The 25,714-nt window shown below is 46.8% G+C and overlaps 1 protein-coding gene across 6 annotated transcripts in view; it reads right to left on the reverse strand.

The window, feature by feature from the left end:
- Nucleotides 1-23,627: 23,627 nt before the first annotated feature.
- The window catches only part of GLRA2 (glycine receptor alpha 2), a 979,311-nt gene continuing 977,224 nt past the window's right edge, over nucleotides 23,628-25,714 (reverse strand). For all 6 annotated transcript variants that reach the window (XM_069637069.1, XM_069637070.1, XM_069637072.1 and 3 more), the window contains one exon: nucleotides 23,628-25,161. In XM_069637069.1, the coding sequence (XP_069493170.1) occupies nucleotides 24,883-25,161 (279 nt within the window). In that variant the 3' untranslated portion in view covers nucleotides 23,628-24,882. The remainder of the gene's footprint in view (nucleotides 25,162-25,714) is intronic.

Here is a 25,714-nt window from a genome sequence, read left to right on the forward strand (position 1 = left end):
TGTTGTATCATCATTCTTGGAAAACGTTAGGGACGAGTCTCGTTCCCCGGAAGGGCCACTTTTACACTTGGGTAAAGTCCCGGTGGATATGAAAGACAGTCTGTACTTCACTCGAGGGAGATTAATTCTTCCATCACACGACCTCAGATTACAAGCCCTTCGGTGGTGCCATGACTCAAAGGTTGCAGGACATCGAGGCTTACGGGGCACTCTTGAATTGCTCCAAAGGTCTTTCTATTGGCCCAACATGAGAGCTGATACTCAGACATACATCCGGACCTGTCTAGCCTGCATGCAGAATAAACAGTCCACTCAAAAACCATTGGGCCTGCTACAACAAGACCAGATTCCTCCAGGTCCTTGGAAACACATTTCCACAGATTTCATTGTTGACCTACCGGTTTCCCAGGGCTGTACCTGTATCATGGTAATGGTGGACTCTTTCTCCAAATTGGCACACTTTTCCCCCCTACCTGGGATACCCTCGGCCTCAGTCATGGCAGAAATCTTCCTGAAGGACATATTTAGGTTGCATGGTCTTCCCAAAAAGATCATGTCGGACCGTGGCAGCCAATATACCTCTAAATTCTGGGCTGCTTTGTGCAAACTGCTGGGGATTGAGAGGGCCGTATCTTCCGGGTTTCACCCACAAACAAATGGACAGACTGAAAGATTAAATGGTACCCTCGAGCAGTATTTAAGGTGTTTCATCAACCAACTACAAGACAACTGGGTTTCCCTTCTACCCACTGCTGAGTTCACATATAACAATTCTGTACATGGTGCACTTGGTATCAGCCCTTTCTATTGTACTTATGGTTTCCATCCTAAATCCATAGTACCCGCCTTTTGGACTGAGACCCTCATACCTTCCATAGAAACCTCCCTGGCGGAATTAAAGGAAGCTCATAATACAGCCAAACAGAGTCTTCTGAGGGCCAACATTCGTAACAAGCAACAAGCTGATAAACATCGGAGACCAGTGCCAGCTTGGGAAAAGGGTACCAAGGTTATGCTGTCTACCAGGTTCTTGCCCCGCTGGGTTCGCCCTTCCAAATTATCTCCTCGGTACATAGGTCCCATTGAGGTACTGTCAAAAATCAACCCAGTTGCCTATCGTCTCAGGTTACCAAAGAACATTAGTCGCATACATCCGACATTTCATTCCTCTCAATTGCGTCCTTTTGTACCTGACAACAGAAAGCAAAGTACCCCCAAACTACACACTTTACCAGCTCCGGTCTCTGAAGAATACGAAGTCTCCCACATCCGAGATTCTCGTTATCACAGAGGTCGTCTTGAATATCTGATCCACTGGAAAGGATATCCCTCATCCGAAGATACTTGGGAACCCCAGACCCATGTACATGCATCCCGTTTGTTGAGACAGTTTCACAGGCTACATCCCAGTAAACCGGGAGGGAGCAGCCTTGGATGGGGGCATACTGTCACAACCCCGGGTTCCTGGCGCTTGTGGAAGAGGTGGAAACATGGCTGCCACCTGACTGTGCCGCCACGTTGTATACCCAGACGTCGTTAGCGGTCTAGTCTTTTCAAACATGGCCGCCGCTGAGTGTATTTACTAGCTTACGCTCGGCGGCTCGGCGCGTTGCAACTCTCGGATTTCTCCTTTGTTGCTTGCGCTACTGTTTACTTCGCTTGGCGGTGATCTGCCTCTGTCCTTATTTTCTCCTCTCCCTTGTTCCACTCTTCTCTCCTGGTCCTCTCTCCGCCTTGCCCCCCCCCGTTCCCGGGTGCGAGGTGCTTCCCGTTTATTTCTCCTCTCTTCCTCCTTTCAGCCTCATCCTTGCCTATTCGCTGTTCTCTCCCGGGTTCCCATCCATTGGCTCCCCTCAGTTCAGCATTCCAGCATTCTCTCCTTCCCCGTTCTTTTGTGCTTCGCCTTCACTTACCTGCCCTGGATCGTCATTTCATACGAGTCTGGCTTGAAACTTCACCTCATATATTCCGGTCCAGCAGGGATTCTGCACTCCAAAGGGGTTTTTGTGCCGCAAGGCTTTTCCCCTTGCTTCGCGTGTCTGTCGCGGAGGGGAGTCACCGTTGATTCCTACCCAGAGTCACTGTGGCTTCCTTCCGAGGCCGGCCCTATATACTCAAGAAGAAGAAAGCCCACGTTCGTCGCTCACATGGAAAGAAGTTGGACTTCTCTTCAACGTCAGGTGAGGAGGAAGGGGAACTAGGAGACTCTCAGAGCTTGAGTGGGGAAGAAGATATTGCAGATAAGCCTGTTGATATACCCACACAGCCTGGTACCCCTGATATTTTCGAAGAGGACTGAATGAAGAAATAAAAGATGAGCTAGCCAGGTTGGCTCGCCCAGGTTCCTTCCAGGTTCTTATGGACCTCTCTTTACAGATAGACTTCTGTATCCAGGAAAGGAAGGCGGAAAAGAAGAAGAATAGAGTGCCTTACCAAAAGACCTCCACAGAACCTTCCTCTAAAGCTGAGCCCACTCCTGCCCCCACTACAGATCCGGAACCCATGCAACTGGGGGCCTTCCGTGGACCCATATCCCCACAAGAAAGAATGCGAAGGATTCACACTGGGCTGCGTATGTATTGTGCCTCAGACAAACATCTTGTGAGAGAATGTCCATTAGCTCCTCCACAGCATTCGGGAAACGCCAGCTCCCGATCCGAGAGGGAGCACAGCTTCGGGAGAGAGATCTTTGCTCCACATCTATTCCATCCTTGAACTCTCCTGGACAAAACAATCTTGTGATCTTGCAGGCCTTTCTATCGCCATCCAAGAAAGAAACCTACCCTATTTTGGCATTGGTGGATTGTGGAGCCCTGGGGATATTTATAGATCAAGATTGGGTCACTACCCACCACATTCCATATGAAACTCGAGGCATCATGCAACCTGTAGAGGCTATCGATGGAAGACCTCTCTCTTCAGGACCCATAACCCTACAAACCAAAGAGATCCAGCTCTCGATAAACCATCATCGAGAGGTGATCAAATTTGACATCATAAAGTCTGCCCATTATCCAATGGTACTAGGTATGCCCTGGTTACAGAAGCACAACCCATCCATCAACTGGGCAGCAGGATCCTTGTTTCTTGGTTCTGAGCATTGTATGTCTCACTGTCTATCTCTGGATTCCTCGTAGACATCTTCTGAAGGTACGCTGACAGACCAGCAAGGCCCATTCGTGGTCTCAAATATTATCCAGGTCCCCAGGGCCTATCAGGATTACACTGATGTGTTTTCAACTGCCATAATTCAGGCCCTACCCCCTTACATACCTGAAGATTGGCCTATTGATACTGAACCCTCAGCAGTGATTCCTTTTGGAAGGATGTTCATTCTAACGGAACCAGAGAAAAGGGCCCTCCGAGAATACTTGGATACCAACCTTGAAAATGGCACCATACGACCATCCAAATCTCCGGCGGGAGCTTCGTTCTTTGTTCCCAAGAAAGATACTAAGGAGCTTAGGCCTTGTCTTAATTATCGTGGTTTAAATCAATGCACTCTCAAGGACCGCTACCCACTGCCCTTAATCTCAGATATCCTGGAAGCGGTGAGAGGAGCTGTAGTCTTCATGAAATTGGATCTCAGAGGTGCCTACCATCTGATCCGTATAAAGGAGGGTGACGAATGGAAAACAGCCTTTAGAACTCCTTTTGGTCACTTTGAATACCTGGTCATGCCCTTCGGACTTGCCAATGCCCCAGCGGTCTTCCAACATTTCATGGACCGGGTGTTCTCCGATATGCTGTCCCTCTTTGTCATAGTTTACCTGGACGATATTCTGATTTACTCCAAGGACCATCTTAAGCATGAAGAGCATGTTAAGGCAGTCCCACAGCGGCTACGTGAACATAAGCTCCTGGCTAAACCCGAGAAATGCCTTTTCTCTACTGTGTCACTCTATAGGATTTGTCCTTAGTCCAGAAGGAATTGGAATGGACCACTCAAAAGTAAAAGCCATACTATCCTGGCCTGTTCCAACTACCGTGAAACAGATTCAATCCTTCCTGGGGCTTGCCAACTTTTATTCTCTGGACAGCACCCCAAGATGAAGCGTTACAACGATTGAAGGCGGAGTTTACACAAGCCCCCATCCTGGCTCAACCTGACATCGATCAACCTTTCCTAGTGGAGACGGATGCCTCTAACTAAGCCATCGGAGCAGTTCTAAAGCAGGAATTCGAGGACAACTTAGAACATCCCATCGCTTATCTTTCACGAACCCTAACTCCCAGCGAGACTCATTATTCTGTTTTGGAAAAGAACTGTTAGCCATCCGTCAAGCCTTCACAGAGTGTCCTAATCTACTCCTGGGAGCAAAACATCCTGTTCAGTCCCGTACGGACCATCAGAATCTTCAAGTTTTACAATCTCTGGAATGTAGGAATAGTCGTCAAGCCTGTTGGGCCTTCTTCTTCGCCCAGTACCAGTTCCAGATCCATCATGTCCCTAGAACACATAACATAATTGCTGACGCCTTATCCCGACGTCCCGACTACGAAACTCTTGAAGATCAGTCCTTCCCAAAGATGTTTCCCCACACAATTTTTGTAGCCCAAGAAATCAGCCTCCTGGAAGACATTCGGATGCAAACCCAGTCCTCTGAGATCTGGAAGGAATTTACAGGGAAGAATCGATGGAATCTTAGAACAAAGGACAGGTATTTGTTCAAGGATAATGGCCTGGTCATTCCCACACAGAGACTACGACAAAGGATTATGAACCTCTGTCACGATACCCTTCACTCAGGACATCGTGGCATCACCAACACTCTCCGTCTAATACAAAGACAATTTTGGTGGCCAAAAATGAAAGTTGACGTTCAACTGTACATCAAAGCCTGTGCAGTCTGCAATCAAAACAAGCATGATAACAAGAGACCGGCGGGTCACCTACCTCAACCAACGCTACCGACAAGGCCCTGGGAATTCATTGCTACGGACTTTATTGTGGAATTGCCACCTCCCAGGGGATACACGACTATCATGGTCACCATTGATTTATCCACTCACATGGCTCATTTTACACCATTGTATAAACGCCCATCTTCCTCAGAACTCGCTGGAATCTTCCTGAAACACATATTCCGACTTCATGGACTCCTTTCCAAGATCATATCAAACAGAGGACCTCAATACGTATCTCAATTTTGGAAACACTTATGCCGTATACTAGGAATCCAACGTGCCCTTTCTTCAGGTTATCATCCACAGACTAACGGAGCCACTGAATGTGTGAACCAAACCCTAGAGCAGTATCTCGTCGGCTGTCAAGACCAGCCCTTTCTTTTGCAGCCAAGGATTCCACCCTTCGGTTCTACCATCCTTTCTCCCACATTCTACACCAGTACCTACAGTCGACTCCTGGATTGAAACCCTCATTAACGTACACAAGGAAGCCAAAGAACACCTAGAAAGGGCCCGAACTCACACCAAGCATTATGCGGACTCCAAAAGAAGACCAGGACCTTCCTATGCAGTGGGTGATAAGGTCTGGCTATCCTCGAAACTACTGCCTTGACATTTACGACCAAATAAATTGGCTCCCCGGTACTATGGCCCTTTTTCCATAAAGGAAATCATAAACCCAGTGGCCTTCCGACTCAAACTACCAGACTCCTGGAAGAAGAACCATCCAGTGTTTCACACATCTCTAATGAAACCATACGTCCAGTCCTCCCGGACTGCCCCAAGGTCTACCCCTGTAATTGTCGATGACCAGCTGGAATACAAAGTGTCCAGAATATGTGACTCCAGGTACAGACGTGGTCAGCTACAGTATCTGGTTGAGTGGAAAGGGTACCCTCCCAGTGAACGCACCTGGGAACCAATCTCAAACCTAAATGCCCCCAGATTACTCAGAAGGTATCATTTTATACACCCGGGCAAACCCGGAGGAACAGGCCTTCTGAGGAGGCATGCTGTCATGAACCATCGGACGCGTCCCTTCTGGACTTCCTGGTCCCTGACACGTAGGGGCTTGCACTCAGCAGTACTCCCAACATGGCCGTCAAACACGGAACGCTGTTTACCAGCTTCCGAGTCGGACGCATCACGTTCTCTAAAGAAGACACGCCCCCGCGGCCCTGCGCGTCTCAATGCTACCGCTTGCAGTGGCTAGACGTGTGCTGCCGTAGTTTGCTCTTGCTAACTTCTTTGATTTCTGGTTCCTGGCCCCTATTTTTCCTCCTCATTGATTCCTTTCCTCTTAGTCCCCTCTTACATCCCGGATCTCCGTGTTCCCGTTTCCGAGTACACTCTTCATCATTTTTCCAGGACTTTCCGGACATTCTGAACATTCCAGGAGTCGGAACGCTGAGCGCACGCTGGAACCCGAGGACGTACGCACAGGGTTATACAAGACCCGAACTGTGCACAAGAAGACTCCATCGAAGAACTCCAATAAACAACACAGACAAGTGAGAAGGGGGGAAACCTGTGACAGTTGAGGGTGTTTGCATCCCTTCTGCAAACCTATCTTCAGACTTATGTAAGGGCCTGTAAACAGCCAACAGCTGCCAAAAGTATTCACCAGAGTGATGGGCAACTACTCTATCTATAGATGAATACTAGCCAGTGTACTCTGAAGTACTCTGTTTGGAGGCAATCATTGCAACCTTTTACTGAATTGTCTTCCCTTTTTCTGAAGTCATATCCAGAAGCATACGTTTTCTGGGACCCATGGAAAGAAGTAGGAAGTGGTGCAAGTAATATCCAAGATGGCAAATTGTTTCTTTTCTGTGCAACTTGCTTCTCTGGTTGTCTTAGACCCCCGTCGCCTTAATCTCCTGTTTCCTTTAGATTAAAGAGTCTCAGCACTGTGCTGATTGAATGTGCCTCCACAGTACCCATCCAATGAGACTCACATGTGCCCACTCAATGCTTAAAAGTTGTAGGAAGAGGGGAGAAAGGGGTTGGCGAGATAAAGATCGAGCAGAGGGAGAAGAGAGAAAGAAAAATCAAAGAGTGCAGAACAGGTGCTGTCTGAGCTGCGCTTAGCTAGAGCAGGCTGCAGAAAGGACGGTGATGGGTGCCAGGAGACCTCCATGTGCTCCTTCCAGGCAGCTGAGTGTGGTCGAGAGAGTCCCCGTGAGATGAAGGGTCTCCAGCTGTGCAGCCAAAATTGCCAGTGCAACACTGGTGAGTATTAGTGACAAAATAAAAGAGAAAAATGTAGTTAAAGATAACTCATGTTCTAATTAGTCAAATGTCAAATCACACGCAGAAGGGGGAAACCCACTTGCACTCTTTGCAAAAAACAAATGAGTTTTTCCTGTACGCAAATAATAACTTGTTGAAAAGCGGGTGTTCTTTAGGAGTGCTAAACGTTTGTCAGTTTTACGCCCACGTTTATGGATAAAGAATGCACGTCTTCTGTCAAGTTTGCTAATGTGTAAATAGTTTTGCTTGAAGAAAAGAGAGATTTATGTCGTTTGTGGAGGTTTATCCATCGAGTTTAAACGTGTGCTAATACAAGCGCAAATATAAATGTTCTGATGAATTACAAAAGCTGTGCGTTTGCATGTTGCGTAGTCTGATTCTCTCCTGTTGATAACACGCATGGTTGCATCTGTTGATTTATTGTAAGCTTAGCTGAGGGCAAAATGGGCCGAGAGCAAGTGGAACTAGTTCTAAAATAAACGTGCCTCACTGAACTGTATGTGGAGGTGTATTCCTATTTTACCATCAGTCCACCAAAAGTATATGAGGGATGCTCATATTAACCTCTTTGTAGCTTGTCCCTTACCTCCCATAGGTTGACTCCCTTTGATTGGTACATATGGAAAGCAGTGCAGGTCCCATGACTCATACAGGCAATGTCAACCCAAGATCAGCTTAGCTGGGTAAAATACTCCTGTGCTCGCAAGATCTGATACCACCTTGACAAGGTTGTGTTCATGGAACAAAGTTGATACTTTGAGGTTTTAATTCATTTGTTTCAGGTTGCTCTATTTTAATTATTTAAAAAATGAATCTGTTTCAGCTTTAAACACTACACATGCAAATAACATGGGAAACAATTACAATTGTTGACAACCACATCACACCTTAAATACTGCATATATCCAACAAAGTGAGTTGTGTTTCTCCTCTTTATCTATTTATACTGTGCTCTCAGTCTCCCCTATCTTCTCTAACTGTTTCTCCATCTGCTACTCTCCCTCTCTCACAAAATCTGGAAGGAAGAATCTAAAAAAGGCATTCCACCCCTCCTTCCCTCATCACTCGCATCCCCTCCCCCAAGGGGTAGCACCGCACCCCGGTACCCCCTCACAAATCTTTCAAAGGGGGTCACCAGCTTCATTTAGCTACCCTCAACTCTCGCTCTGCCATTAAACACTCCTCTAACATCTGTTGCCTCCTTGAAGACCTTGATCTTGACATCCTCGCACTCACTGAGACTTGGTTCAAGGCCAGCTCTGCCACTGCTTTTGACACTCTTCTTCCTGATGGCTACAAGATCATATCCCACCGCAGACCCTCCCAATCTTGTGGAGGAGTGGCTCTGATCTTCCCTGAGTGGGTTCCTGCCTCCATCATCCCCACTCAGTCCTACTCGTCCTTTGAACTCCTTGTCTGCAGGATGACTGTCTCCCCTTCTTAGTCTGTGACTCCCATTACCATCTACAGACCTCCCAGCCCTTCCTCCCTCTTCCTCTCTGAATGGGCCGACCTCTCCACCTCTCTTCTTGCCTCCTCCACCAAGCTTATCTTCCTTGGGGACTTCAACATCCATCTTGACTCCCCTGATGCGGCCATTGTTCTCTTCCGTGACCTCTGCAACACTCTCTCCCTCACTAACCTCCCTTCTGGTCCAACCCACTCTGCAGGGCACTCCCTTTGTGCCCTCATCTCGACTAACATCCCTCTTTCTAATCCCCTCACTACCCCTCTCTCCTGGCCCGATCACTCTCTCCTCTCTTCCTTCATAGACCTCCCCTGTCCTCAGTCTACTTCTGCAGCACTGCCAGTCTCCTTCTCCGCCATTCAATCAATGAAGCATGTGTCAGCTGCTGTCTTTGCTTCCTCCTTTATCCCTCCCCGACCCCTTCTTTGGACTCTCCTACTGATTCTGTCCCAATCAACCTCCATCTCTCCATAGCTAACACCCTGGAAATCCTTGCCCCTATCACGAGGATCTGCATGAAGCCTGCCTCCAAATGCAACTCTTGGTACGACTCTGACTTAGCTGCTTTGAAACGAAAGTGCAAAGCGGCAGAACGAACGTGGTAGACATCTAGGTCCTCCCCTGACAAACCAGCCTGCTGTCTACTCCAAAGGCAATATTGTCTTTCCATCTGCTCCAAGAAAAGAGCAAATGTCCAAGCTTGCATGTCTAGAGCCACAAACACGGCTGAACTCTTTTAAAATCTGCAAGGAACTCACCAATCCTACTGCAGTTTCCTCCTCTCCTCCTTCATCCTAGGCCTTATGCTCTGCACTGACCTCCCATTTGTCCTCCAAAACCCTTGACACCTGTCCTCTCTGATATCTGCCCCCCAATCTCTCTCCTTCTATCGCCTTTTCTGACCTCCCTCTCCCCCACCCATCCTCTCCTCCTTCTCTCCCATTGCACCAAATGAGATCTCTAGTGTTGTCCGCTCTATGAAAGTCTCCTCTGAACAAGTGCTACCTTGATCTTCCAGAATCATCAAGGAAAACATTGACACTCTCACCCCTGCCTTGGCTGACCTCTGTAACCACTCTTTTGCCACAGGCTCTTTCCCTCAACCCCTCAAACACTCTCTTTTTCACCCTCTCCTAAAAATCCATCTGCTGACTCCTCTTGCCCAGCTAATTATAGACCTATTTCTATCCCCTTTTACTTGGACAAACTCATGGAGAAGCTGGTTATACCCCAACTGACCCTCCACACCAAAATGGTGGGCTGTCTCCATGACCACCAGTCTGGCTTCAGGGCAGCCAGAGGCATTGAAACTGCTCTCCTGAATACCCAAGAAGACCTAGGCCCTCATTACAACCTTGGCGGAGGACCATGGTGCTATTAGCACCATGGTCCATGCCGCTAAGGTTACGATTCCGCCATGGTGGATGGCGGAATTACCGCCCCATTCCAAGGTGAGTGGGGTGGTAATTCCCCATTCACCATTTGCCCTTCCCCATTCCCATTTTTGCCCCCATAGGGCCTAATGGGAATGGGGAAGGCGCTAATTACGGCACCGTAAATTACGGTGCCGTAATTAGCTCCAAAGTCCCTTTGCGGGTTGGATTTTTAACGCCTGCTAAAAGCAGGCGTTAAACACCAACCCGCAAAGGGACACTTGTAATCGTCGGCGCCGTTAACCCTTAACGCCTGAGTTGTAATGAGGTCCCTACTCTCCAATCTGGACTTTACTTTAACACTCCTTTTGTTCTGATCCTCCTTGATCTTTCCTCTGCCTATGACACTGTCAACCACTCCATCTTCATAAACCATCTCTGTGACATCCTCGGCATAACGGACTGGACACTAGCGTGACTTACCTCTTTCCTCTCTAACAGATCTTCCCAAGTCCAAATAGATCCTTTTCTCTCCTCCACCTCACTCTGTAGCTTTGGCGTCCCTCAAGGTTCTATCCTATTGCCATGGCTCTTCAACATCTGGCCACTATGGCCCACCTGACCTCCACCTACTCCCCTCATTTCCAGTGTTATGCAGACGACACACAGTTCTCTTTTGGCTGCCTTCCCCTACCTCCTCCCCTCCTCCTCCTTCTCTTCCTGTCTTATACCTGACTGCCTGACTGCTATTCAGGCATGGTGCTCTGCCAATTATCTCTACCTCAATGCCAGCAAGACAGAGATCCTTCTCATTGGGATGCCTGCTCCTAGTTTCCCCTTACTCTCTGGCCAGACTCCTTGGGTCCCTCCCCCTCAGCCACTTGTGAGGCAAAAAAACTTGGGATCATCTTTGACTCCTCTTGCTTCTTCTCTCCGCACATCATGGACCTTGCCGAGAAGTCCAATTTTCAGCTTCATATTCTAAGGGACATCCTACCTTTCCTCACCTTCTCCAAAGCCCTGGTTCTCTCTAGACTGGACAACTGCAATAGCCTCTTCCTCAACCTTCCCCTTTCTCCCCTTTCCCCCCTCCAAATAATCCAGAATAGGACTGTGATAGTTATGCATTGTCTCAAACCCAGGGACCTCATCTCTCCATCCCCAACACTCTCCACTGGCTCCCGGTGACTGCAAGGATCAAATTCAAAACCCTTTGCATCATCCACAAGTCTGTCTCGAGCCTGGGACCTCTCTACATCCAGCTTTCTCTCTCAAAATACCTCCCAGCCACAATCCTTTGGTCCTCTGGCTCCAACTCTCTGTCGGTCAAATGTTTCTCAAAGCAGGTAGATCCCTCACCTCGTCTGGCACCTCCCTCTGGAACACCTTCTCCCCCCTCAGACTTGAGGTGGATTTTCTTAAGATACAGAAAGTTCTCAAACATTCCTTTTCTCCTCTTCCTTCCCTCTCCCACTCCAATGTTAAACCATCCACCTTCTGCTGCAACTGGGGCCTGGTCACCTCTGAGTCCCCCCCCACCAGTGCCTCCCAGCTTCCTTTGCCAGCAAGCACTTTCCTTCTGGCTCCCTTTCCCAGACTATCCTAGCCCAGTTCCCCAGTCCACTGCACCCCCCCTTTATCCTGACACTTGCCTCCTTGACCTTACAGCACCTGCCCGCCCCCGTGGGGCCTCCCGTTCTCCTGCATTTCTCCCAGTAGCCCCCCCTTGCACTTATCACCTTTGTCATAGACTTGCACGGTAGGATTGTTACAAAGTCAATATAACCGTTTTCTTTAGTTCTTTTCGTTGTATTCTTATGATTCCCATGTTCCCCCACAATACCCTCTTGTCTTGAGGCACCTGGAAACACCTGTGTGGACTCCATAAAAATGCCCAATAAATAAATAAATAAATAAATACTATAATGGAATTTTCTTAAATCATGTTGCTAACTTTCATGTGTATAGTTAAAATCATATGACATTAGCTCACTTCCTAAAATTCACCCTGCCTCTTTGCATTGCCAACAATTACATTGCTGTACAATTATATATCTGTTAATCAGATTCCCCTCTCATAAGCTCCATGCCAAAAGCATAGTGTGCACTTGTGCACTGCTGCATCAGTATCCTTAATAATATTCATGAGATTCATTTGCATACAATGATTCTAAATGCATGTATATTTTTTCACATGAAATTTAATGAGGGATATCCTGAAAACCCATCAGGTTTCCGGCAGTCAAGACCTGGAGTTGGACAACCCTGGGATAGACCCTGCCTTACTGGCAGGAATGTAGCCTGTTGGGATTGCCCCTGTTTGTTCCTTGGTTAGGGCAGGTAACACCCTTCTCCAAGTGATGGTCACTCCATAGGACACTGGCCTGGGAATAGGAATCAAAGACCACACCCGGGGGCTGCATTTCTAAAGGCCTTTGTTCTTAGAGAGAATGGGAGACGTGGGGTTAGAGTAGTCAGGGGAACTCTGTTCAAGGGAAGGAGACTTTCACCATCTTTAATCCCTCCACCTCTCTTTCTCTTTCCTGTCCCCTCCACTTCCTCTTGAGCAAAGCACTTTGGGTGTGATATCAGAAGGGCAAAGTCTGGTTGTTTCAAGAGCAGGGATTGGACCCCTAAATCAGGCTAGCTTTAGTCCTATCACCTCAAGACTTTTTCCTATAAAAAGGGGTCCCCCCCCACTTCTTTGAATCATTTTGAAGCACTTTGGATACTCACTTGAGAAGATTTTGTTGGACCCTGTAGGAAAAGCCATCCTTTCCAGTGTCCTCCAGTTGTGAGGTGAAGGCAGGTGGTCCAAAGCAGAAGAGAGCTATGCCCCTCTAACCATCCCCAGGGACCATTGGGGGTGATCTGCTGCTGGAACAGATCCTGCCTCCCTGCCAGCCAAAACCGAATCGAGGACCTCACTGTGTTGGAGGACCCCTGCAGTTGTGTGCCACACTCCTCCATCTTTGGGATCCCGAGAACAAGGACCCATCTTTTCCCTGAGCTCCTGGAGTGGGACTCACAGCAACCTAAGAGGCGACCTGTTGCTGGAGCTAGACAGCCTAGCTGACAGCTAGAGTTGTCCCCAGGACATCACCATGCTTACCCCACAGTTGTATGCCAGCCTCCTTGTGTTTGAAGCATGAGAAAAGGACTTATCTTGTTCCTGAGCCCCTGAATTGGGACTTGCAGCACCCTGAAAGCCAGGACATCCGGGATCCTAGTTCTTTTTGCTGCTGAACTGCATGGAGCATGTTTCAGGAACTGTTCAACACATTTGAACCAGAACAACCCTGTGTTGCTGCATTTTGCTCATTCCTGATCTTTGCACAGCGCCGTGAAGTTTGGTTTGGCATTGCCAAAGAACCAAGAACTGCAAAGAAGGTAATACTGACTGCTAACTGCCCCCTTGGTCCACTTTCGGGTCCTAGAGACTGGTTAGGTCAGTTTGAACCCTTTTGCTCACAAGCATATATCCTTTTTCAAGAACATTGTTGCTTTTTCTTGCCTTTCACTCCTGATTTTATTACCTGTGCTACGTCTACTATCTTTGCTTATTCTTTGTTCTTTCCTCAGGGGTGGGTATAGTGTAGTGTGTTTCCAGTTAGCTATTATTCTACATCGCGTGTTTAATTAAAGTGCATATATTTTTATAGAACCTTGATGGAAAATTCCTTTATTTTGGACTGTAATACTTCACTGTTTGAGGAGCTACTGAACCACATTCAGACCGCTCTTGTCAGTACAGCCTTCCCTCAGCCCAAGTTACCATAAAAGGCAAATGAGGTATATCTCTTAACTGCGCCTTTTTTACCTTTATGATTGTGTTGGCTCTTTGTTTGTAGAAGTGTGAGGGATGAGTGGGTGTTTTAGCCTCTACTCACCCTTGTACTCCTGGGGGCAGCAGTCGATTAGTCACCCTCATGGCCAGCAGTTGGGATTTGGAACAGACTGTGCCTACAGCCTAGTCAGCCAGAATAAGAGTGTACATTTAACGTTAGTTTCATTGCCATGGCATATTTTGTAATTTCTACAATGTGGCTCACAATGGACATTGCATGGCTCCCGAATATCATGTGCTTGCGTAAGCCTTGTGTGTTGTTTGGGTCTCCCACATGGCCGGTAAGGTTATGACAACTGAACTGCTGAGAATTCTGAGAATATAGTTAGGTGATGGTGGATTTTAATTCTTGTGGTAAACTCACATAGCGTCCAGTGGGGAAGGAACTATCTCAGGTGATGACACCCAAGGACAGCCTGGGCACCACACCCCCAAAGGATGTTGTCCAAACATCTGCGGTGGGTAGTAAACCTTTTGAAGCGGTTAGACATCAGCCCTTAGAGTCCTGGTGTGGTTGGGCTGCAGGTAACAAAACTGCTACATCTCAGGGCACATCTAAATAAGAAGCTTGTGAGAATATCCTTGAAAAGTGTGAGGTGGAGTTGCACAGTGTTTAGGGGAAATGAGTGACACCAAGCCTGTGGAGCCTCAGAAGGCTTCATTCAAGTATGTGAACACTCAAGTCCACCATGAAAAGGCTAAGGCGTATGCTCCCCAATCAGAGGCAAATGTTTATGATAAACACAGATAAGGAAAGGACAGAGGTTCTGATCCCTCTTCCAAGAAAGGTCAACAAAAATCCAAACATCAATCGCAGACCTGTGGTGGGTCAACTCCCACTGGAAAGCAGAATGTGGGCACCTCTAGCACTGAGGCTCCTGCCCCCTCCACAACCAGGGGTTGTTCCCAGTGTGGAGATTTGACACACAGGAAGGGGGATCCTGCCTGCAACGGCAAACCCAGGCAGGATTTTGTGACTGATAGTCCTCTCAAGGAGGAGGCCACAGTCAGTGTGGGCATATTAACAGATAAAGCCCGTCTTGGCAGGCAGGAAGTGGCCCAAAGTTCCCTCACTCTGAGTGGGAACGGTACCAGGTCCTTTGAGGGGGGTTCCAGTTCCCGCCAATACGCAGATATTTCTGGACTATGTCTCCAGAAATAGGGAAAAGTCGCCCACCTAGAGTGGCACTGCTGACAGTGTCACATCTGTCAGGCGACTGGTGAAGACAGGCCAGTGCACCCAAACACCATACCTGCATTAAGAGGGTTTGATAGTCTGAAGTACTGTCTATTGGAAACTGTAGGGCTTAATTGGAGGAGTACAACCTCCCTGCACCCCATTGCAGTCAAAAACAACATTCCAGTGCAGTGTCTGTTGGGTAATAGCCTCCCTTAGCCAGAAATAGATATGGCAGTCACTGGAGCAGCCCAGGAGGAAGGCTGTGAGTGCTTCGGCTCTGAGGCTTCCTCAACCATGGAGCAGATTCAGGGCGGAGGTCCTGAACCACTCAACAAAAACAAAGGGAACAGGTGCAGAGCGAATGCCCTGGCCTGTTCCAAAAACAGGAGGTTTCCTCAGCTAGAGAGTGCGAGAGAGCGGTTTCACCGGTCGCTTCCAGTCCAGGCCTGAAGTTCCCCGAGGCTCCTACTCTTGCGAGAAAGGACTCAGCTGGCACTGCAGTGACTATTGAGGTAGTACAGGATTGAGTGATCTCAGGGTTGCTTGCGGGCATAGAGGTGATACCTGAGATGGAGGACAGGGAAGTTTCAGACCTGAAGGGCCTCCCAGAGCTGGAATAGTTATCTTCAGCTGGAGGCCCAGGTCAGGTTGACTTTTACCAGGAAAAGAGGGACTGTCCCATTCTGATGAGGCTGTTGAGTCAGACAGAGGAACAGGTGCAAGGTGGAGGTCCTGAACCCCTTCTTAAAGGGGAACAGGCACAGAGCAAAAGCCCTGGCCTATTCCAAAACCAAGAACCGTGCAAGGTGGAAGCCCTGGCCAGTTCACGGACAAGGATCCCAAGAATTCTGGAGCAGGGCACAACCAGGATTTTGTTGTTCACCCTGGTTCCAGGAGTTTCCTACCACATTTGGTTTCTGAGGAACCTCCTTGCCACTTAGATGTGGCTGGGACATATGATAGCTTGTCAGATCCTTTCTGTAATGCCTATTTGGATTCAGAGTTGGAAACTGTGCCCTCAGTCCAGTCCTACATATGTACTGATGGGACACCAGAGACTCACCAGACCCCGTTAAATACACCACTGGTGGTTGGGTGGTCCTGTGAGAGGAAAAGTAACTTCTCTGAGATGGTATCCCCCCACAAAACGTCATAACTGACAGGGAACCCTGTGTCATCTCTGTGGCTGTGCAGACACCACAGAAATCTCAACAGGCCTCTGTGGGGCATCTGCTACTGGAACAGGACCTACCTCTCTGCCAGCCGCAGTGGTATGCCGCATCTCACTGTGTTGCAGGACCCTTGCAGTTGTGTACCAGCCTCCTCCGTGTTTGGTAGCTCCAGAATCATTGGCGTGGGACTCACAGCAACCTAAGAAGTGACCTGCTGCTGGGGAAAGAACACCTCTCTGCCAGCCACAGCGGCACCCAGTACATCACTGTGTTTAACGACCCCTGCCGTTGTGTGACAGCCTGCCCCATGTTTGGGAGCACAAGAAAGGGACGTATCTTGTCCCTGAGCCCCTGGATTGCGACTCGCAGCCCCTGAAAGCCATGCCAGCAAGGGTTCTATAGTTTGTTGCCGTTGAACTGCTTGGAGTGTGTTTCAATAACTGTTCAACACATCTGAACCAGCAGGACCCTGCATTGGTTCCTTTTGCTCTCTCCTGATCTGTGCACTACGCCAAGAAGTATGGTTCGGTGCTGCTGAAACACCAAGAACTGCAAAGAAGGTACTTCCCCCTTGGTCCATTTACGGGTTCTAGAGACTGGTTAGGTCAGTTTTATACCTTTTTTTGCTCACAAGCACACATCCTTTTTCAAGAACATTGTTACTTTTACTTGCCTTCCACCCCTGATTCATTACCCATAGTGCTGCATCGACTATCGTTGCTTATTCTCTGCTCTTTCCTCAGGGATGGGTGTATTGCAGTGTTTTTCTAGTTAGTTATTATTGTTAATGGTGTGTTTATTTAAAGTGTAGAACCTTGATTTGGCATTTCTTTATTATGGACTGTAATACTTCGCTGTTTGGGTTTCTACTGAATCACATTCACACCACTCTTGAGAGTAGAGCCTTTCCTCGGCCCACGTTACCACAAAAGGCAAAGGAGGTATATCTCTTAACTGGTCCTGTTTTACCTTTATGATTGTGTTGGTTCTTTGTTTGTAGAGGTGTGAGGGCTGAGTGGGCGTTTTAGCCTCTACTCACCCTTGTACTCCTGCAGGGCAGAACTCAATTCATCACACCATCCAATTCTACAACTCCTTCTCACCTCACAACCATGTAGTCAGGTACCTTCAAAGCACTGAGTGGATAGCACCCCGGATGAGTTGGCAATATCAGAGATGGAGGAGCTGTCAAGCTCTGCCATTTGATGAACTTTTCACCAAAGAAATGTTTACATTCATCTGACCCTATTTGACCCTAGAGAATGCCGAAACATAAATAAAATGTGTGTTCTAATCCAAGGTTTTCTCCTTACCACATGTGAATGTTTGCAGTGCAATGCAACTGGCAGTATGGGTTAGGGCATATTTGTGTACAACCGGGATTCCACGTCAGTGGATGCCTGGGTCTGGCAAGAACTGTTTGCAGTTCAGCATCAAAATGCCCCTCCCCCACCCCAATTAATTTCTCACAAGACAACCAGGTGCTGATTAACAGAGAGCTATTAGAAAACTTTGCTCATAAAGAAGCCATGGTACAGGCCATCCCCACAGGTTTGTCAGCAATCTCGTCCTCGTAATAAGGAGGCAGGCTGATGTCACCCTCAGTTAATTCAACCTCTGGATTGAGTATCACCATTTCAAGGTGGAGAACATGCTCATGCTCTGGGATATTCCCCTCCTTGAGGAGTGTCGCGTTTGCTTAGTTCTCCAGAAACCCTACCTGTCACTATCGATTTACATTCCCATCTAATACTTTTAGAAAATGAATGGACAGGCATTGCTGGGAGTTTGCGAGCCTTCCCATATGGCTCTCATCAGAATCTTGTTGAACCAGTGGCCATTATGCTTGGGCAGCATGGGGTCTGAATGATTATCTACTTGGGTGACATGATTTCCATGTCCCAGGACAAATCAACTCTGCTGAGGCATGTGCACATGACAGTTAACCTGCTCCTAGATCTGTGTTTCCTGATGAATTGGGAGAGGTCCACCCTCACCCCTGCCAGCCCATGGAGTTCCTCTGGTTTTCCATGGACCTGATAGAGGCCACGTTCAAGATTCCATTGAAGAAGGTGCATTTAATTAGGGGAGAGTCTCTTCCTCATTAAAATGGAGTGTGTCTTGCTCAGCGAACTGACAAAAATGATAGGACTTTTATGCTCTTCCATTTTTCTGGGTCCCTTACACTGTCGGACTCTGTAAAAGCTCAATAGCTCCTACCTAATCCCCCCTTTACAAACAAACAGTGCTGCTGTTGGAATAAGCAAGAGTGGAACTTCATTTGTGGCAGGAGCACACAGAATCTTGGAATGAAACCGCAATCTCTGGATCGACCCTGGACATGGAGAAAGAATTATACACGGTCAGATCAGGCTGGGGAGCCTGTTGTGGGCAAATTGCCATTGGGAACAAATGGTTTGCAAGAGCTCGAAATGGCATTGTCACGTGCTTGGAACTCTTGACAAGAGCTTTTGCCATATAATCTGTGGCCAAAGACATGTAGACCATTGCTTTATCTTACATATAGACAATTCTTTAGATGTTTGTTACATTAACCCTTCAGCTCCCAATTGTTAGCGGAGCTGGTTATTGACATCTGGTACTATTGTCGGCTAGAAAGCATTTCTGTGACAGTGAAATATTCAATGTCATGGCAAAGTGGAGCTGCAGGTTTCTCATGGACCTCAGCTATTGCAATCCAGTCAAGCACCTCTTTGGTGTGCTGAGATGTTGGTAGGATCCATTATGTACGGCCCCCTTTCCATCACACCTCAGTACTAAACGCCCATGTTTCTTTAGCTGGAAGGCAGGCTCAGTTCAAGCTGCACTGGATGCGTGTCTGCAGTCCTGGAGATGAGTTAGGCCTCTCCAGCATTCCTGATGATAGCAGAGACATCGTCCAAGGGTTGGAGAGGACGTGGAACTAGTGATGAAGGCTGCTTTTCAGAAGATGCAAGTTCAGCTTCCAGTTCTCCTGCACCGTTCCTCAGAATTTATAATCTGACTTCTCCGGGATCCTCTTCTGTCGAGGGATCATGCTAGTCTCTCTAACTCCCTGAGCTTGGACTGGTCTCTAGTGCTGACCACATGGAGGATTTTAGGACCCGCTGGAGCATCTTTGGCTTTGGGAGGCCAGCTGAGAATCTCAGCTGGGAGAGCTGGGCCCCATATGCCTCTAAATGCTACAGAATGCCTTGGACCATTTGGAATCCCTGGTGTTTGGAATGAGATGTGCGTCATGTTTCAGTCTCCTTGATTGGTGACTATGCATCACCCTGCCATTTGGATGGGGCATGACACAGTGGACCATGTCCCTGTGGAAGAGTATCCTCTTGTCTGTGGTATGCTTAAGGGCTTGTATACTGTTTCTCCTCAGATGGCTTAGTATTCCACCCACTGAGATGTGAATGTGGTTATGGAGTTACAGAAAACATGAAGAACCTTTGAAAAGTGTCTTTGTCCTGCAAGGTGACCATGCATTGTTCATGTCCCATAGCACCCCACCTGCACTTCCAGGGCTGATTACCTTACGCAAATTGTGTGTGCTTCATTGTCTAAAAGCATAGAAGGCAACCACACCTCCCCTCTAAGAGACAGGAGAGAATAACTGCTTATCGCAGAGAGGAAGTCACATAACGCAGTGAGGTCTTCCATTCTGGTCTGCTGGGTGTGCTCGGTACTGTCACATGCGGGCATTGATACTTCCTATTTGTATATGCTCGTTCTGCCAGTTGGGCTACGGTCTCCCAACCTTTCCAGTGTGAACGCACCTGTGGGATATCCTGAGGATGGCAGGTGGCCCCGAGCAATGTGGTACAATTACCTGCCAAACTTAGTCGTAGCCGGAAGATTGCCCATACTTATCACCATAGAAAGGTCTTGGTTATGTTAAAGAGGCTACAATTACATCATTAATTTTGTGTAATACTAAGATATAGAATAACATTGTAAGTCTTCTGTGATGATGCATTTGATCTATGTCAACAAAAGTACTGTGTACTGATTTGGGCAAGTACGTGATGCTGATAGGTATAGTAGTTACATTGCACTCTCTCTAGGATACTCAAAGCTGTCATTTATTTTCAAGATTTAAATGGGAGACCGTTTTGAGAAAAGCACAGAACGCCCTGGTCCCTCATGGCGTCTTTTTCTGACATCTCGGAAGGATAGCTCAGGGGCAACGTGCTCGCCTGGGAAGCAAGTTCGATTCCCCGGCTCTGCGCTTAGAAACCTCTGGGTATTATGTGCGTCATAAATAACCTATCATATCATATCATTTGCAATCAGGTTTCGAAGATGATGGCTCTTTGTTCATTTGAACTCTTCATATGGTCTTCTTATGGACTGTTTTTTCACATGATACAAAGAGGTTTAGGAGGATCCTGTCTGAAAGTTTACTAAGCGAACTGCCTGGTCCCACATGACGTCTATTTCTGACATCTTGGAAGGATAGCTCAGGGGCAACGTGCTCGCCTGGGAAGCAAGTTCGATTCCCCGGCTCCGCGCTTAGAAACCTCTCGGTATTACGTGCGTCATAAATAACCTATCATATCATATCATTTGCCATCAGGTTTCGAAGATGATGGATCCTTGTTCATTTGAACTCTTCATATGGTCTTCTTATGGACTGTTTTTTCACATGATACGAAGAGGTTTAGGAGGATCCTGTCCGAAAGTTTACTAAGCAAACTGCCTGGTCCCTCATGACGTCTATTTCTGACATCTCGGAAGGATAGCTCAGGGGCAACGTGCTCGCCTGGGAAGCAAGTTCGATTCCCCGGCTCCGCGCTTAGAAACCTCTCGGTATTACGTGCGTCATAAATAACCTATCATATCATATCATTTGCAATCAGGTTTCGAAGATGATGGCTCCTTGTTCATTTGAACTCTTCACATGGTCTTCTTATGGACTGTTTTTTCACATGATACGAAGAGGTTTAGGAGGATCCTGTCCGAAAGTTTACTAAGCAAACTGCCTGGTCCCTCATGACATCTATTTCTGACATCTCGGAAGGATAGCTCAGGGGCAACGTGCTCGCCTGGGAAGCAAGTTCGATTCCCCAGCTCTGCGCTTAGAAAACCTCTGGATATTACGTGCGTCATAAATAACCTATCATATTATATCATTTGCAATCAGGTTTCGAAGATGATGGTTCCTTGTTCATTTGAACTCTTCATATGGTCTTCTTATGGACTGTTTTTTCACATGATACGAAGAGGTTTAGGAGGATCCTGTCCGAAAGTTTACTAAGCAAACTGCTGGCCGAATGGGTAAGGAAGATAGACGACATTGCTATTGTTAACCTTCAGTATTTCCTGAGATGTTGTGGGAAATGTAGTTATTGTTGTGATTTTAAACTGAGCTGCTTGATCTTTTAGCAAAGAAAGACAAGCATAAGGCTCCCCTCCATATCATTAATAGAACCAAGACATTTTTATATTAATAAATCTAAAAATCTCGATTGCAAAGGTAAATAGCAGGTCGGACTGAGCGAATCAGAATTAAATCGGTCGACTGAACCTAGTATATCTGTCTAATGGAAGCAAAGGAGTGGTCATCTAGATTCAGCTGACGGACTGTGTAGAGGTGATCAATTCAAACAAGGCCATGTCTCTGCTCCGTAGGTATGTACTGTGTGGCTCTTTCCCGCGCAGTAAATACCTCGGAAGTAGGGTTCCTCGATACCTGCCCCTTGTCCAATCCTGAACAAGCTTCCTGGAAAGGGATGCCCTTTACTCCTCCCTCACTGCCTCATGCTCCCATAAAGGGAGGGTTCACCTCTTCACTCAGAGGCGTAGACAGTGTAGGGCTTGAGCAGGCAAAGCCCACCCGCAATCTGTAAATGTCCACTCAGAACCGCTGTTTGGGCATTTACAGATGTTCATGTCACTGCAGTGGACTCAGCTGCCTTAGCTTCAGGCCCCACTTGCTAGACAAACCTGTCTACGCCTCTGCCTTCACTCCCCATGACCCCCGGCCCCAATCCCAAACATCCTTTCATTTACCTGCGGGCCGCGGTGCAACTTCCACCTGGTCCGTTCCTTTCCATTTCCGTTTCAGCCGCCAAGCCCCTTACCAATCGCCCTGCCCACTTCCTAACCAGCCACTCCCAGCCAGCCTATTAAGCCTCTGCTCACCCGCGCTACCTTTGTGTTGCGGTCAAAACTATCGAACCAATGGCATCACAGTAAAGACCCACACTACAAATGTGCACGGAAAAGACAATGATTCAAACTAAATACAAATGTTCTATAACTTTAAAATGCTTGTGTGTCTGGAGCTAATGAATGTACTAACACCAAACGGGGTGCTGCTTAGCATTACATGTTTCCTTTCGCAAAAGGGACTGAAATAGGAAGACTCTTAAGAAGAGAAAAAACAGGTCACCATAAGGACCGCCAAGTGAGCTGCTTTAGAATGCCCATGGCACGCAATGGTTGGCTCCAACGGGGAAAAGGGAGGGAGGACAAAATATGGGAAAAAAGGGAACGCCCTCTCGGTAAGATATCTCCCGACATGACCGCTGACCTAGATTGATAGATTCCCAATGTGTAGGCTGTACCACAGATGTAATTACTTTTGAGTAGTATAATTAAACTTCTTTGAATTGTCCGACAGCGAAGATGATGCAACGGTGTCTAGTCAAATGGTCGACAGACAAATCGTCGACACAATTTGGTCGACAGGACAAATGATCAAATTTTATTTTTAGTTATATATATTTTTTTAGGTTTTCGTTTAGGGAAAAAAAGGGGGTTTTAGCAAAAAAAGGGGTTTTGGGGGACCCCCCCCCCAAAAAAAAAAATGTGTAAAAACAAAAAAAAAATTCGATCATTTGACCTGTCGACCTTTTGGTGTCGACCATTTGTCCTGTCGACCATTTTGATTCGACCAGTTGACCTACAACCGATGCAACTCAGGCTAACTCAATATGTGTGATATACCTGCAGTCTATTTATTTTCTTATGTTATGTTACTTGGCATTTAGATAACGCTCTATATATCATTGGTATGACCTCAAGGTACTGGTAGGTTGAACGTCCTCGGGAACCGTAGTTCTAGTCAGTAGAGAGATAGTGTTGTAGGGTGCGTGGGTGCCCCAGATATGTGTGCAGCTGATGTAATTGCCGTGTGGTAGCTGCATCCTAGCGTTAAGTGTGGTACTGGAGATATCAGTTGGATGTGTGCCGTCTGGTGGGTGGTCACCCAGACTGGGTTCTGGCTGCATGCTACACCTAAATTGTTGCATCATACATTTAAAGAATTAAGTGATTGGGAATTAAATATCACATAGGTTGTCACCGCTAAGATGCTAAAATGACAGATCTTTTTCAATGTCCATGGTCTGCACATGTGGACAGGAAGAAGAGTGCAGAGGGATATTGATCAAATCATACCCAAATCAGAATCAAACTTGACAAGGGGCACAGTAATTAAGCACACTTAGCTTTATTGAAACCGAACAGATAAACTGATGCTTAATTCACTCTTTCACAGCAAGTGTCTTTTGTTACAATATCTTACAGGTCTTCCATTTTTTGTGTGTAAGCAAAAATACATTTTTTTTCTTTTTACTTAAAACTAGCAAGGATCTGAACCACGTAGCTCCGGCACCAAAAGGTTCATCAACAGGTTATGAAAATCACAGTACAGTTGTAAAGTTCTTAGGTTAATCAATGGTATTTAAAATGGCAGCCGCTTTGAGCATGATTTAGACCAGATGCTTGTAAACAAGTTTTGACACCCTACCTACAGAGCTATTGGCTGAAACTACAATGAGCGTGGCTACAGGAGGTCAGCGCTAAATGGAGCTACATACGTCCTTCAAAGAACAGGCTATCAATACATATTTGTTGTTGTTGGAAGGTTTCACAATGGGAAAGCCCTAGTTTGGCACCTGTAGCTGTATGCAAGAACAGCAGAAAATCAACAAAACGAGTGTCTTGGAACATGAAGACAAAAACGGCTGTATTGGCAGTTTCACTGGTTTTTAAGGGTGTCGGCTATCAAAGAAATCACACGGTACACACGTTGTATCCCCAAAAGTTACATTTCTAACAAAGCGAGTAAGTATTAAAATGCACACCCACAAATATATTAAAGTATAAATCTTTTTTTTTCTTCTTTTTTCCTACAAGTAGAAATCATGTACAACCCAACAAAAGCACTCCTTGGTGAATCACTATCTATTGACATTTTAACGGAATGTACTCTAGATCGGCAGACTTACTTCAAATAGAAAGGCAGAATTTCCAGAAAAAAAGCTTGGTCCTCTTAATTCACTGTATTGTCTGCAGCCACCAGTAATATCAAAAGAGTGACCTGTTAAAAACTCGACAACGGTCACATGGCAGGAATATTTATTTTTTAACAAATTACTAGATAACATTTGTCTGGCAGTGATAAATACATTTGGCCCCCTTTCAATTCGCTTGCTTAGTGCAGACTCTGGAAGAACAATTCTGAAGAACGTCACAAGAGGATCTGACGGCACAATCCCGAAACTTGCTGGCTCTCGCGATAGTTTGTGCAACCGTCCTTTATGCTCGTGGTACTCTTCTTTAGTTTCGCTTGGTGGAGTGAACAACATCAAGAAAAGTTGAAAATGAGAGACAGACATCTCAATGTTTATTTACAAGCACGCTTTGGCTGGTAGGTTCCCCAATGCAGGTTGGGCTGCCTACTTCATGTCAATGTCCTCGTGCCGTATGATTTTGTACGTAATCCAATAAAAGATGTTGAAAATGAGGAAGGCCAACGGGAACGCAGCACGAGATATTGTGTCAATACGTTTCGCTCGATCAACAAACTTCTTTCGGATCGACTCAGAATCCTTGGGTAGAATGGGAGGAGGTGGGGGTGGAGGGGGCTTTAGAGCAGTGCCATCTTTCACCTGGAGGCAATGGCCCATTCCATACCCGCTGAAATTGAAGCGGCTCTCACGGACAAGATCTTCTTCCTGAAGAGACAGAAAAGAAAATGGATCATCTTATTGAATGACAGATGTACTTCTATAGTTTTCACCTACACAATGCTGGTCCTACAGCTAAGGTCTCTGCTTTGCAAGAAATTCCTAACAGTTTTGGTATGACTCAGTTTATCCATTTATGGCTGATCAAACTTTGTAATATCTTTTTGAGTTCCTCCGCAGGGCCCTATGAAGGAACAGTGTCACCAAATCCATGACCACTATTCTCATAGTCTCTACCTTGGCACCCTGACCCAAGCGGTTTTTATCACTGAACTCGCTACCTGCCCTTGCCGCAATACTCTCCTCATTAGTTCCATTTCCAATGAAAGAAGGAACTTCCATCAGCCACCTGAGACAGTCTCTCTGCCACTCTTCTGCATGCTTGCAGATTCACCGGTAGTGGATGCTCTTCCTCCATCTTCTTTACTCTGCTGATAGCTACATCTTTAAAAATAAATATATAAGTCACTAGCGGCTTAACTGCTTAAAACTTTAATGGTCGCTATGCCCTACTTTCGCTATGCCCTACTGGCTCCAAATG

This window comes from Ambystoma mexicanum, chromosome 7p, assembly GCF_040938575.1.
Source record: "Ambystoma mexicanum isolate Mex_15411 chromosome 7p, UKY_AmexF1_1, whole genome shotgun sequence".
In the NCBI taxonomy this organism is placed as follows: domain Eukaryota; kingdom Metazoa; phylum Chordata; class Amphibia; order Caudata; family Ambystomatidae; genus Ambystoma; species Ambystoma mexicanum.